This window comes from Geotrypetes seraphini, chromosome 5, assembly GCF_902459505.1.
Source record: "Geotrypetes seraphini chromosome 5, aGeoSer1.1, whole genome shotgun sequence".
Classification (NCBI taxonomy): Eukaryota; Metazoa; Chordata; class Amphibia; order Gymnophiona; family Dermophiidae; genus Geotrypetes; species Geotrypetes seraphini.
In genome coordinates this window covers 78,879,898-78,895,577 of record NC_047088.1, presented here as the reverse complement: position 1 = coordinate 78,895,577, position 15,680 = coordinate 78,879,898, and the positions used below count along the sequence as shown (strand labels likewise).

The following is a 15,680-nucleotide window of genomic DNA, read 5'->3' as shown; positions in this document are numbered from 1 at the left end:
TTGTGTATAGCTTTGGAGGCTACATTTCTCCAATGAAATAAGACTGAAGGTGGTCCATAGGAAGGCAACAAAAATAGTACAGGGTTTGCACCATAAGATATATGAGAAGCTAGTGGAAGATCTGATTATGTAAACTGTAGAGGAAAGGAGAGACGGAAGGGTCTGAAGGGAGTGTGCATACAGTGGCATAATGAAGGAGGGGGAGACAGACGGATCACCTCAGGTGCCATCTTGGCAAGGGCACTAGCAACTCTCTTCCTCTCCACCTACCCACCTTTTAAAAATATTTGGCGGCAGCGAACAGCAACTCCTAGCTGCTGCTTGTGCTTGCCTCAGCTCTCCTTTTGATGTGAGAGGAAGAGCTGAGGCTGGTTGGAGCAGCAGCTAGGAGATGCTGCTGAAGATTTTGAAGAGGTATGCAGGGGAAAGGGTGTACGACAGGGAAGGTTTATGGGGGGGCACACGTGACAAGGAAGAATGCGGGGGGTGCATAGCACAGTGATGCCGGGCACCACCGCCCTTCACTATGCTGCTGTATGTGTGTATATACAGATATACAGTATATATACAGTATGTGTGTGTGTATTTACAGGGTGTCCACAAAGTCTCTTTACAATTTCAAGATTTTATTAAGAAAAACAAATGAATAGACAAATCTGTGAAAATTATTACAAAATGAGGAGTAGATATTGAAGGGGTTGTTTTTTGTTTGTTTTTTTTTTGCCTCATTTAATACACCTCTATACGGATGGATTTTGATTTTGAAGGAGAAGGAGCAAAGGATTGTCTTACACGATCGACGTTTTCCTCCAATATTCTTTGTCCTCCACTCCTTTCTTTATCCAATACTGTCCCTGTCTCCATAAATTTCTTGTGCCATGCACGAATTGGCAGATGTGACGGTGGATGTTTTCCATACTTAGTCCTGTAGTGTCGCTGAGTCTACATATGGACAGGGGGGGGGGGTGAAGAAAAAGGAACGGAGGCCTAATGTTGGACGGGGGGAGAAGGAAAGAGGTGCTGCTGGACAGGGGGGAAGTAAAACAAAGGGAGAAGGGCTGCTGCTGCATAAGGAGAGCAGTGAAGGGGTGGTGGTGGACACAGGGGAGGTAAAAGGAAGGGACAATGGACAGGGGGAGCAGGCAAGGGGTGGTGATGGACAACCAAGGAAAAAGAAAGACAGAAAGAAAGAAAGCGACTAAGAAGAGAGAGAGAAAGAAATAAAGACACACACATATATTCTAGCACCCGTTAATGTAACGGGCTATAAGACTAGTGTATATATATATATATATATATATATATATATATATATCTGGTGTCCACAAAGCCTCTACAATTTCAAAAAATTACTAAAAAGGCAATTGATGAGATATGTTAATCAGATTTCAGATGGTTTTGGGACATCCAGTCCGCAATGTCAGACAAACAAACTAAAACTTGAGGCTGGATTCTTGGTGAAGTTCCTTGTGTAGGAAGATAGATTTGTGAGTTATCAGCATAAAGATGGTGCTAAAAACTCAAGAAAGATATAGAAGAATTTGTAAAGTTCAAAGAAGAGCAACCAAAATGATAAAGAGGAAGAGGAAAGGCTAAAGAGGATAGGCCTCGTCAGCTTGGAAAAGAGACAGTTCAGGGGGATGATTGAGGTCTACAAAATCCTGAGTGGTGTTGAACGGGTAAAAAGGCATCAATTTTTTACTCTTTCAAAAAGTACAAAGACTAGGGGACACTCAATGAATGTACATAGGAAATACTTTTGAAACAAATAGGAAGAAATATTTTTTCACTCAACAAATAGTTAAGCACTGGAACTTGTTGCCTGAGAATGTGGTAACAATGATTAGTGTATCTGGGTTTAATAAAGGTTTGTGCTACAAATTCTCAATATTTGCCATCCCATATCTACCACACTAGTTCTACCATGTTACGTATCATACTGTCATGTCATACTAATGGTTCCTTTTACTAAGGTGCGCTAGGGCTTTAACGTGCGGAATAGTGCTAGACCTTAACGCCAGCATTGAGCTGGCGTTAGTTCTAGAAGCGTAGTACATGGTAATTTCCTCTGTGCGCTAAAAACGCTAGCGTACCTTAGTAAAAGGAGCCCTAAGTTAGCCACACTTGTATACTATGTCTACCATGCTGTTTGCCATGCTTTGGTTGTATATATACACTTCTCCCTCCGAATCCGCAGTTTCAGTATCCACGGATTTGGTTATTCGTGATTTTTTTTTTTTTTTTTTTACATCGATTTTTATTTTTGGGGCTAGTTTTAAGTCCTCTGAGACTCCCCGGAACCTTACCTTGTGGTCTAGCGGGCTTTCGGGGCACGAGCAATCTTCCTACGCTCCTGCCCCATGCAGATCACTCATAGGAAATGGCTGCCGTGAGCTCCCGTAATCCCTCAGCTATTCTCCAATTTAAATCTCCCTGTTATGTATGGCGTAGAGTACTGGCAGGAGAGTATCAAGGAGATTTGCTGTTAGCTGAAACATTGGTTTTACCTGCCCAGACGCAACGAGACCCAGACAACAGCAACAATCAGGACACCAGCTGTGGAAGCCTAAGAGAACAAACATAAAATCTGTTTTACTCTTTTGGGATCTTGCTAGGTACTTGTGACCTGCATTGGCCACTGTTAAAAACCATGGTCTTGATGGGACTTTGTTCTGTTCAGTATGGCAATGCTTTTTTCTTACTGTATGTACCTCTGCTATACTTATGAGACAAAATATATTCCTGGGGGAAATTTTGCACAAACAATGTAAAATTTCTCCAGCTCCCTGCACAGTCCAGTGTGTCAAAAGGAGAAGCTGTCCAGCCACACATCAGACTGCTTCCTGCTCTTCTGCTGTTCTGTGCCAAACTGTTCTTTTGAGCCTTGCAGGCCGCTATACAGTCACATGGCTTAAATGAATTGCTGGGGACTAAGGCGGCAGAGGAGGAAGAAGTCCAATGCACAGTTATGGAGCTCCTTCTCTTGCCGTGTTGGAGCAGTGAGTGTGAAGGGAGGAGTGGAGAAGTAGCCTAATGGTTAGTTCAGCGGATCTTGATCCTAGGGAACTGGGTTCATTTCCTGCAGCTTGTGACTCTGGGCAAGTCACCCAGGTACAAGAACATAAGAAGTTGCCTCCACTGGGTCAGACCAGAAGTCCATCTCGCCCAGCGGTCCGCTCCCGCGGTGGCCCATCAGGTCCCGCGACCTGTGAAGTGGTTTCTGACCACTTCTATAACGTACCTCAAGTTCTATCTGTACCCCTCTATCCCCTTATCCTCCAGGAACCTATCCAAACCTTCCTTGAACCCCTGTACAGAGTTCTAGCCTATCACATCCTCCGGAAGCGTGTTCCGTGTGTCCACCACCCTCTGGGTAAAAAAGAACTTCCTAGCATTTGTTCTAAACCTGTCCCCTTTCAATTTCTCCGAGTGACCCCTAGTGCTTGTGGCTCCCCACAGTTTGAAGAATCTGTCCTTATTCACTTTCTCTATGCCCTTTAGGATTTTGAAGGTTTCTATCATGTCCTCTCTAAGTCTCCTCTTCTCCAGGGAGAACAGCCCCAGCATTTTTAACCTGTCAGCGTATGAAAAATTTTCCATACCTTTTATCAGTTTAATCGCCCTCCTCTGCACTCCCTCGAGTACCGCCATGTCCTTCTTGAGGTACGGCGACCAGTATTGAACATTGTGAGCCCACTAGGGACAGAGAAAGTACCTGCATATAATATGTACAGCACTGCATATAACTGCCCATAATTCTGTGTGGGAAAGGACGGATTCTGTGCCATCTGAGGAGATATGGAATTCTTTGCAAATTCTATATTGCACAATAGCACAGAATTCTCCAAGGAATAAAAAAAAACCTACATTATCTTGTCTAGTAGTAATATTAATATAACTAATGCTACCGTTTTGATCATTGTATTGACTCACAGCAGATGAGATCAAAAGAGTAACCACCATTAAAAATAAGAATAAACAAACTCAGAAGATAGAAGAAATGCCAAAATAGATACTTGAAAATAGTATTTTGGTTTTATTCTTCTTTTGTTTCATTACACTTTATTTATTCTAATCTCACTTTGTTTTGAAATAGGATGTTCATTTGCTTGTTGCAGGTTTCAGGGTCTCACTGTGTCTTTGTCAGGTAGAAACCAATGTTTCAGCCATCATGCTGTGGCTCTCTTCAGGGTATGCTCTGAAGTCTGCATTGTGACGTTGGAAATAGTGGATTTATGGACCTGATTGGGAACAGAGCCGTCCACCAATTTGAATTTTGGCAGGAAAGTCAGTTGGTCAGAAATTTGAATTTTGTTGTGAAAGTCCATAGAATGGAAAAGTTTCTGGTAGGTTTAAAGATGTTCTCCCCGTAGAGAACAAGCTCAGTGCCAGCTGTGAAAATCCTAAGAGAACAGGATTTTCATTTATTTTCAAGTTATGACTCACCCTCCTGGTTTCAAAGCTTTTTCCTCAGTCTGCTCTTGTGTAGCTCCACTGGTAGAACATCTTTAAGCCTACCATAGACTTTTCCATTCTATGAAATTTCACAACAAAATTCAAATTTGTGATTGACTTTCCCGCCAAAATTCAAATTGGTGGACTGCCCTGTTCCCAATCAGGTCAGTGAATCCACTATTTCCAAAGTCACACTTCAGACTTCAGAGCATACCCTGAAGAAAGCCATAGCATGATGACTGAAATGTTGATTTCTACCTGACAAAGACGCAGCGAGATCCGTAAACCTGCAACAAGCAGATTGCCAGCTGTGGAAACCCTGAGAAAACAGGATGATCATTTATTTTCAAGTTATGACTCACTCTCCTGGTTTCAAAGCTTTTTCCTCAGTCTACTCTTGTGTTTGTACTATAATTGTGCTTGATATGCACCTTTGTGTGCAAGGGTGGGGGTGGTAGGAGCAAAGACCATCAGCTCAACAGTGCATTTAATTTTCTTAGATTCGAGCCAGCAAGTGTAAGAAAACTAGAATAATTTCAGTAGCTTCTCAGGAAAGTGAATCAGACTAATGTTTCTAATTGTAATTGCCAGTTGAATTATTGGATCCTTTCCGTGGTGTTGCTCTAACCAGGCAGTTGGATGGACAGGGGATGATCCTGCTGCTGATGTGCTTAATGAATGTAGGACAGTGTGGGGGGCAGCATTCAGAGCGGGTCACAGCTAGGACTCAGAAGCAAGCCAAATGCTGAGAGCAGACATTCTTGAAATCTGTTCATGGTGTCCCTTGTGCAGCAGTTAAGAAAAAAGCTGCTTTCCAGTCAGACAGCACCATTTACCTATTCATAAAAGTTTTTCTTAAGGAATTGGTCAGAGAATCCAGACCAAACTAGCTGCCTATATTCTCCTGGAGCCTATGGGGAAAATCCAATCTCCATGGTGGTAATTCACTACCAGTCACCAAGTTAGGTGCTGGGATGCTGGGCGCTATGAGCAAAATCTATATTTGCAACTATGCATAGAATCACTATTAAGAATACTAGGGAAAGTCAGCATTTAAGTGCCAGTGTTTAGCTGTGACAGCTTACACCAAGGCAATGTAACTTTTACAGTTATAGATGGAACTGTGGGTATTCTATACTTTTGGGCCCAAATTATGTAAGTGGTACCATTATCGGTGGCCATCTTAAAAATGGCTGACAATCGATTATCACCACTTCCGGCATTAATCACGCCTACAATGGCGTTAGGCATCATAAGACACCTCCATAGGTAGGATAAAGGCTGCCTTTTAGGAGGCACCAATAGGCACCTCTTTTTTTATTTATATTGAGTTTAAATTAGTTTTTAATTGGCACAGCCAATTAGTGTGCTGTTTAAACCAATTAAACCCAATTAAATTAGGTGGTGGTAGGGTGCCTACCGCCGCCTAACTTAGGGGACCAGATTCTTGAACCAGCGCTGATTTTCTAGGTGCCGGAACGCACCCATAATTCCGTTAAAAACACCAACCAAACAGCATTTTTAACCTAGATTTGAGGTGCATACCAGTGCCTAGAAAATCAGCGCCTACATAGGTGTTTTAGGCTGCTGAACACCTAAGTAGGCGTGGCTAACGCTAGCAGTGGCGTTAGGCAGCCTAAAGTGCCTATACAGAAGGATGCTGGGCTGTATAAAGAGAGGCGTAGTCAGTAGAAGGAAGAAGGTGTTGATGCCCCTGTACAGGTCATTGGTGAGGTCCCACTTGGAGTATTGTGTTCAGTTTTGGAGACCGTATCTGGCGAAAGACGTAAGAAGACTTGAGGCGGTCCAGAGGAGTGTGATGAAAATGATAGGAGGCTTGCGCCAGAAGACGTATGAGGAGAGACTGGAAGCCCTGAATATGTATACCCTAGAGGAAAGGAGAGACAGGGGAGATATGATTTAGACGTTCAAATACTTGAAGGGTATTAACGTAGAACAAAATCTTTTCCAGAGAAAGGAAAATGGTAAAACCAGAGGACATAATTTGAGGTTGAGGGGTGGTAGATTCAGGGGCAATGTTAGGAAATTCTACTTTACGGAGAGGGTAGTGGATGCCTGGAATGTGCTCCCGAGAGAGGTGATAGAGAGTAAAACTGTGAGTTCAAAGAAGCATGGGATGAACACAGAAGATTTAGAATCAGAAAATAATATTAAATATTGAACTAGGCCAGTTACTGGGCAGACTTGCACGGTCTGTGTCTGTGTATGGCCGTTTGGTGGAGGATGGGTAGGGGAGGGCTTCAATGGCTGGGAGGGTGTAGATGGGCTGGAGTAAGTCTTAACAGAGATTTCGGCAGTTGGAACCCAAGCACAGTACCGGGTAAAGCTTTGGATTCTTGCCCAGAAATAGCTAAGAAGAAAAAAAAAAAAAAAAATTTAAATTGAATCAGGTTGGGCAGACTGGATGGACCATTCGGGTCTTTATCTGCCGTCATCTACTATGTTACTATGTATGTTACTATGTTATGATTCACAAAAAGATAGGTGCCAGAAATGTGGGCCAGGAAAACCCTGGCCTATTTTTCCAGTGCTTATCTTTCACGTTGGCGCGATTTAGAAACCGGCACTGATGCGTGATTGACACATGATTGGTGACTGCTTTTAATGCAGCTGACGATATTGGTGCCAATTTGAGAATCCAGACCTTAATGTGTAAGTTCTGCGCCTCTGTTGCAGTTGCACGCTATAGAATTTGCAATTTAAGGTTATAGAATACTGACTAATTTATTTTTATTTTATTATATTTAAAAAAAAATTATTTTCCGCCTACAACCTAGGAAAATTACAATAACATGTACCTGCAAATCGGTGCTATTTGGCGTTAATTATCCAATAATGGAATGTTGCTGCTATTTGGTGTTTCTGCCAGGTATTTGTGATCTAGAATGGCCACCAATAAAACAGGATAGTGTGCTAGGCCTGACTCAGTATGACTATTGATATTTATTTATTTATTTGGCTTTTCTATCCCGTCTTCCCAGAAGAGCTCAGAATAGATTACAAGTTTACATACATAATAAAGCGTATTTATACAAAGGGCTCCTTTTACAAAGGTGCGTTAGGGCCTTAATGCGCGGAATAGCGCACGCTAAATTGCTGCATGTGCTAGACGCTACCGCCTCCTTTTAAGCAGGCGGTAATTTTTCGGCTAGTGCGCTAAAAATGCTAGCACACCTTAGTAAAAGGAGTCCAAAGTGACAGTAAACATAGTATGGTGGTGTTGTATTCTTAATAATTAGCTATTCATGCCAATTAGCAGCTAATTTGTCAATTAAGTTATGCATATTGCTGCATACACACTTTTGTGAGCTAAGCACAAAATCCTGTCTGCGAGGTTGGGGGTGTAGGGACATGTACCTCACTGCTTACTCTCTACACCAATGGTTCCCAACCCTGTCCTGGAGGGACCACCAGACCAATCGGATTTTCAGGCTAGCCCTAATGAATATGCATGAGAGAGATTTGCATATAATGGAAGTGACAGGCATACAAATCTGCTCCATGCATATTCATTAGGGCTAGCCTGAAAACCCGATTGGCCTGGTGGTCCCTCCAGGACAGGGTTGGGAACCACTGCTCTACACCCCTTTCTCCATGCCTTTTGCTTATATCACCTTGTCTGCCATATTTCCCCTTGTTTTCCATCCTGCTCCTCTCTCTTATTTTTGCCCGATTTAGTTACTCTGTCTCTCACCCCACCTCCACTCGCCTCTCCCCCACTTGGTGCAGAGTTTATCTTGCTGGAGACCTCTGATTTCTGGAGATGCTGTTTTGTATTTACACTTGATTAATTTCGCATTACTATTGTCTTGTTTTTTTCCCAGTGAAAATTGATCCTAGCTCCATGTCTCCCGTGGAGATAAACAGTGACAGTGATGACAGTGTGATGGAGAGCTGTTCCACATCCTTCTTGGAGGTGCCAAGAGAGTGAGTGTTGACAGCCACTTGTAACTAAGGGCATAGGGGGCCCTATGGAGGAGGGGGTTTAGGAAAATACAGCTAGTTATGTAGAAGAAGAAAAGGAACGAAGGATTGGGAATAGGGCAATACAGTTGCTTATGGGAAAGGGGATGGGGGCATGGCTGCTAGAGGTGAGAGGATATGGTTAGGGTTGTGGACTATAATTTGACAGTCTCCTGCCCAAGGAGCACCACTTCCCACCTGTGGAATGAGTTGAGCATTTGGTTGCTCTGTGGTGGGTAAGGGAAAAATTTCCTTTTACAGTAGACTGTTAACTGGAACTTGAGCAACTAGAACTCTCAAGCAACCAGGAAAAAAATATCAAAGAAATACTGTAATATTTTAAATAAAACTGAAAATAAAATCAATTTCTTGCAGAAATGTAAGTGTAAACATGGCATGCCACACCTGAGTGCGCCCACACTTTGCCTACCACATTTCCAGTAGTTTGTCTGGAACAGCTTATGGTATGGCATAGTATTAATTAGGCCTATTTTTAATAGTAACTCTCAAGCAACCATAAACTACATTTATCCGGCATCTATCAATTCCCATGGGTGCTGGTTAACTGAGAGTCTATTGTCTACTGTTGGATTAACTATGCTCTTTTCTGTGTAATCATCTAGTGTAACACAGACCAATGCTCTTGCATATTGTCCCTCTGAAATCCTCTTGCCTTTTATCTACGGGTGTTTAGGGTTTCCTCACATTTTTTAAATACCTATGCTCTCTAACCCCAGGAAATGCAGTGACAGACCTTGGCCAGGGTTCATAAATCCCAGTAGCAGTGCCCCCTCTGTGTTGGTGGAGAGTCCCAACGCTGGCTCACTAACACCCCTATCCTTGCACTATATGAATAACCGAAGCTGGGCTTGGGAACCAAATCCAGATTCCCCCTCCTTGCAGCACATATAATGTTGCTGTTGAGCCAGTGAACTGACCTGCTATCACTCCTGACTTATGTAGACTAATTTATGCACAATGCTTCCTGGCAAACTGTCCTTTTGTGTGCCATTCCTTAGATCAGACTTGATGCGGATGCCGCTGGCTGAATCTCCTGACATGAAGAAGAGACGTGTCCACCAGTGTGATTTTGAGGGCTGCAATAAAGTCTACACAAAAAGCTCCCATCTGAAAGCACACAGAAGAATACACACTGGTATGTGCCCATACGATGGAGGGGGAGGAGTCATTAATACATACTTATTTGGAAGGGGGCAATGTTATAGACCCTCATCCTATAAAAGATGGAGGCAGTGGCACATCCTCCCACCTGGGATGTGAGAGAGGCACAGTAATACTAACCCTTTCACACTCTGAATATAAATATAATATGCTAACCTCTGGTGACTGTACATATAGGGGGAAATTCTTAAATATAATGTTGAATGTTAAGTTTAGTTAAGGGAAATCTTGCCTTACCAGTCTACTGCATTTCTTTGAAGGGGTGAATGAACATGTGGATAAAGGTGAGCCAATTGATATTGTGTATTTGGATTTTCAAAAGGCATTTGACAAAGTACCTCATGAACAGTCTCTGAGGAAATTTAGAGGATTGTGGGATAGGGGGTAATGTCCTATTATAGATTAAGAACTGGTTGAAAGACAGGAAACCGAGAGTAGGTTTAAATGGTCAATATTCTCAGTAGACAAGGGTAAATAGTAGGGTTCCCCAAGGGTCTGTGCCGGGACCACTGCTTTTTAACATATTTATCAATGATCTAGAGATGGGAATAACTAATGAGATAATTAAATTTGCTGATGACACAAAGTTGTTCAAAGTTGTTAAATCGCAAGAGGATTGTGAAAAATTGCAAGCGGACCTTGTGAGATTGGGGAACTGGGCATCAACATGGCAGATGACATTTAATGTGAGCAAATGCAAAGTGATGCATGTGGGAAAGAGGAATCCGAACTATAGCTACGTGATTTAGAGTTCCATATTAGGAGTCACTGCCTAGAAAAAGGATCAAGGAGTCATTGTTGAGGATACATTGAAACCCTCAGCTCAATGTGTGGTGGTGGCTAAGAGAGCAAATAGAATATTAGGAATTATCAGGAATGGAATGGAAAACAAAGATGAAAATGTTATAATGCCCTTGTTTCACTCTGGGGTACAGCCGCACCTTGAATATTGTGTGCAATTTTGGTTGCTGTATCTCAAAAAAGATATAGTGGAATTAGAAAAGGTACCGAAAAGGGTGACGAAAATGATTAAAGGTTTGGAACAACTTCCCTATGAGGAAAGGCTAAAGCGGCTAGAGCTCTTCAGCTTGGAAAGAAGACAGCTCAGGGGTGATATGATAGAGGTCTATAAAATACCGAGTGGAGTGGAAAGGGTAGATATGAATCGCTTGTTTATGCTTTCCAAAAAATGATTCCCCTCCCTCCCTCCCTACATGCATTTATGACAAGGACGTGCCTTGGTTGTGGAAGGTGGAGCCATGTTGTGCATCTTCTTAAGATGGGAAATGGGGCAGAAAAACATACTTTTGCAGGGGGTGCCAGAGAATGCCTACAGGATATACATTTGAAAAGGAGAAAGGGATTGGGACTTGTATACCGCCTTTTTGTACTTTAACAACATTCAAAGCAGTTTACATACAAGTACTTCAAGCATTTTCCCTCCTGATGTGTTACCCATAAATGTTTCTCTATTTTCTTTAACAATTGTAGTTCATCCCTCTCTCCTTTTGTACCGGTACTAAATTTGTATGTATGTATATTATTATCTTGTAGTAGAATGTCTTATGGTTTCCCCCCAATTTTTAAACTTGTAATACGCATTGATATATTTGACATTACGTGTATAACAAATTTTAATAAAACTTGAAACTTAAGAACATAAGATTTGCCGCTGCTGGGTCAGACCAGTGGTCCATTGTGCTCAGCAGTCCGCTTGTGTGGCGGCCCTTAGGTAAAAGACCAGTGCCCTATTTGACTCTAGCCTTACTTGTGTATGTTCTGTTCCAGTAGGAACTTATCCAACCTTGTCTTGAATCCCTGAAGGGTGTTTTCCCCTCTAACAACCTCCGGAAGAGCGTTCCAGATTTCTACCACTCTCTGGGTGAAGAAGAACTTCCTTACGTTTGTATGGAATCTATTACCTTTTAACTTTAGCGAGTGCCCTCTCGTTCTCGTCACCTTGGAGAGGGTGAACAATCTCTCTTTCTCTGCTAAGTCAATTCCCTTCAATATTTTGAATGTTTCGATCATGTCCCCTCTCAGTCTTCTCTTTTCAAGGGAGAAGAGGCCCAGTTTCTCTAGTCTTGGTGGGCTCAAAATCTACCTAATATATCTGAGACAGTGGAGGATTAAGTAACTTGCCCAGGGTTATATGGAGCACCATGGGGTTTGAATCCACAACCTCAGAGTGCTGAAGCTGTAGCTCTAACCACTACACCACACTCTCTTCCTAATAAATAAATAGATCACTACTATGCCACACGGGCAAGAGTAAAAGATGATCTTGCCGCTCCTGTGGGTAGGCATTTTCAGAAAATCCATGAGGTGGGAGAAAGATGTTTCTCCTTGAGCAGTACTGGCGCGGCAAAAGCAACACAGCCCATAAGAACTGATAGGAAAAGGGACAGGAAAAGAACTCATGGGGACGGGACGGGAAAATGACAAGCTTCAACTTAACGCCTCCAAAACCGAACTCCTATGGATCAGAAGCAAAAACACCAAATACCTACGACCTACACTAACATGGGATTCCACTCTACTAACGGCAGCAGATCAAGTTCGCAGCCTGGGAGTAACCCTAGACGGACACCTTTCCCTATCTGCCCACATATCCCAAGTAGTCTCCACCTCCTTCTACTACCTTCGCCAACTGAAAAGGATCAAACCCTACATCTCCACACCAGACCTCGCCCAACTCCTATACGCATATGTCCTCTCCAGAATGGATTATTGTAACTCCCTATTTAATGGACTAACCAAAAATAATATCAAACGCCTCCAACGGGTCCAAAATGCAGCCATCCGCCTCCTACACAACCTCAACTACCACGATTCCATCTCCCAGGCACTCCATGCTGAACACTGGCTCCCAATCAGTCAACGCTGTACTTTCAAAGCCCTGGCAATTGCCCACAAGAGAATTTATTCCACCACCCCCTCCTACATAAAATCCAAGCTACCCATCTACAACCCCACTCGCACCCTCCGCTCAAAGTCAGAGATACGCCTTTGCACCCCCCCCGGAAGATCCCTGCTCACTGAAACAGCCCACAAACGATCCTACAGCCACTTCATTCCTCACCTTTGGAACCAACTCCCCCCCCAACTTAGACAACAGAACTCATTATTAACTTTCAGGAAATCGGTAAAGACCCTCCTCTTCAACTAAAGATCTCCTCTGTCTTCTCCCCCCCCTTCACCCCCCTCCACTCTCCTATCTCCCCCCCAAAAACTCCAATATAACCCTCTCTTACTCTCTCCACCAACAAATTGTATCTAAACGCATATAACTTTCCTTAAACTAAACTACTGTATTTCCCCCTTCTCTCTTTCTGCTATACTCTCCCTGTACTTAATTATCTCCAAATTCTATAAATCCAATGACTAAACCTGTTGTATTACTTATATGTCTATTTACTCTCCACTGTGTATGTTCATTTGTAGACCGTTCTGAGCTACTGGGAGGACGGGATAGAAATCCAAATAAATAAATAAATAAATAAATGAGTTCCAACGGGGACAGGGAAAAATTTCTCCCCTTGTCATTCTCTAGTTCATAGTTTTTGCATGTCAGTTTGAGACACTAGCGTGACAATGATTTCAGAGTGTCACTGAGAGGTGAGCGACTGTTGGTGTGACATGGAAGCATAAGGGTGATTGTCCGTCAGTGTGAGGAATGCATGCTTTTGGTTGTTTGTTTCGAAGTTCATTGGGGAGAACTGGATAGAAAATGAATTAAATAAATAAAAGATATGCAGTGAGGTTGGCACAGATTTTACAGATTTCAAATCTGCTGCCAAAAAGGTACGTTTAATAGGTATTTTAGAAAGCTTAAAGAATTCTGAGCACCAAAAGTATTTGCCAGTGCTTTTTTATAGCGTTTCCTTTACAATGGTGGATTCTGGCATGAAGGACCAGATTTAGGAACTGGAAGATGCACTTGTTTTTTTGAGGAAGGTAGAGGGTGTTTGAAAACTGCGGGAAAAAATTATTTATTGAGGGGAATGTCTCTAAATAGATTAGTTTTGCACATAGCTCTCATATTAGTGTTTTGTACTTTTGCCTTATTTCCTGGAGTAGATTTTAGTTTTCCACATACAGTGACAGAAATGAATCTCGCTCCTAAGCCAAAGTATGTGGAGTATGATCTCAATTTCTCAAATTTACTGCTAATGTTCATGGTCTGTGGATTATTTTTGTAGAGCTGAGCAGAGTAAGTTGGTCAAATGGTTCTTATTTTCCACCCTCTATTGCAGCGGTCTCAAACTCAAACCCTTTGCAGAGCCACATTTTAAATTTGTAGGTATTTGAAGGGCCGCAGAAAAAATAGTTAATGTCATCTTTGTTCCTATTGCTTATTGGTAATTTATGTTAATGTCTTATTAAAGAAACTAGTCGTTAAGCCCGTTACATTAACGGGTGCTAGAATATATGTGTGTCTGTCTGTCTGTGTTTCTTTATCTCTCTCTCCTTGGCCGCTGTCTGTGTCCTTCTGTCTCCCCCCCCCCGAGCAAAGCTGTCTGCCTCCAGCACACCCCTCGCCCCAAAGCAGCCCCCTTTCCCTCTCCCTAACTGTCTCTCCATGGCCCTCTTCTGTCTTCCCCCCCAGAGCAAAGCTGTTTGCCCTAAGCACACCCCTACCCCCAAAAGCAGCCCACTTTCCTTCTCCCTAACTGTCTCTCCATGGCCCCTTCTGTCTTCCCCCCAGTGCAAAACTGTCTGTCCCCAGCACACCTCCCCCCCAAAGCAGCCCCCTTTTCCCTCTCCCTATCTCTCCATGGCCCCTTCTGTCTCCCCCAGCACACCCCTCCCCCAAAGCAGCCCCCTTTCCCTCTCCCTGTCTCTCCATGGCCCCTTCTGTCTCCCCTCAACACACCCCTCCCCCCAAAGCAGCCCCCTTTCCCTCTCCCTCTGGCCCCCTGTATTGATTCCCCTGCTTACCCTCCCTGCATCCCGGCATCTTCTGGCCTGCTCCAGGCCGCGATCGTGGTGGCTGGCCCCAGCGAACCTCACAGGCCGCTCCCCAACCCGGAAGCACGCTCCCTCCCGACGCGATCCTGTGCGTCAGAGGGAACGTGCCACCGAGGCCGGAAAGCGGCCCGCGAGGCCCGCCAAAGCCGGCCACGATCGCAGGCTGCCCCAAAGAGAAGGATCAGTGGCAGCGGCAGCAGCAGCGGTGAGCGAGGGCGGGAGGTGAGGTGCTTGCTTCCGGTTGGTGAGGAGCTTGCTTCGGATTGGTGAGTGAGGAGGGGAGTGGCCAGAGTGATCCCTGGCCGCGTTCTAAAATGGAACGCGGCCACGGATCAGAAAACACGGCGCCAGGGATCACGATTTTTCAAGAGCGCATGCGCGTTCTAGAGTTTTATTATATAGGATGACAACTTTGCATGAGGTAAGTACCTACAAATCCAAAATGTGGATAACCTGAAATCTGAAATTATCAGAAGCAATTAAGGAAAGATTTATAAACTATACAGCTGAAAGCAGTGCAACATGCAGAAAGTGAAAAACTATCAAAGTTATCAACTGCAAAAGACAAGATTTTGGTCCAACTATTTTGAGGCCCTCGATATTATAAAGAATGTTTCTTTATGGAAAACTTGTGCCTTAAGTGTCCAGCGATTGCGTCTTCAACCTCCTTCAGTTCTCACCTCCTCCAGCACCGGACACATGCACAAGCTGCACTGCCTCCAATGGTTACCTTACGTTCTGGAACATTGCCCGCCTCACTGCTGTATCCTCAGTGAGGCGGGCAACGTTCCAGGACACAATCGCCAGAACTTACAAGTTTTCCATAAAGAATCATTCTTTATAATACCAAGGGCCTCAAAATAGTACTCGGCGGGCTGTGAGTTTGACACCTCTGCTCTATTGTATTTATCATGCAACTCTTTTCCTTACAGGGTGGCCAAAATTGCATGTCAGGTTCAAGTGCAAGATTGAATATGCATGCAAAATATTCACTATTTGAAATCATTTTTGACTTAATTTTTTTTTTGTTCTGTGCCTAAAGGTGGACAGAATATTGTGTGCTGAGTTGTGATCTCATAGTGCCACTG

At 43.5% G+C, this 15,680-nt stretch overlaps 1 protein-coding gene across 4 annotated transcripts in view; it reads left to right on the top strand.

Annotated features, from left to right (window-relative positions):
* KLF8 (Kruppel like factor 8) overlaps nt 1-15,680 on the top strand; it is a 316,291-nt gene that overhangs the window by 281,387 nt on the left and 19,224 nt on the right. For all 4 annotated transcript variants that reach the window (XM_033946686.1, XM_033946687.1, XM_033946689.1 and 1 more), the window contains 2 exons: nt 8,301-8,403; nt 9,459-9,595. In XM_033946686.1, coding sequence (XP_033802577.1) covers nt 8,301-8,403; nt 9,459-9,595 — 240 coding nt within the window. The remainder of the gene's footprint in view (nt 1-8,300; nt 8,404-9,458; nt 9,596-15,680) is intronic.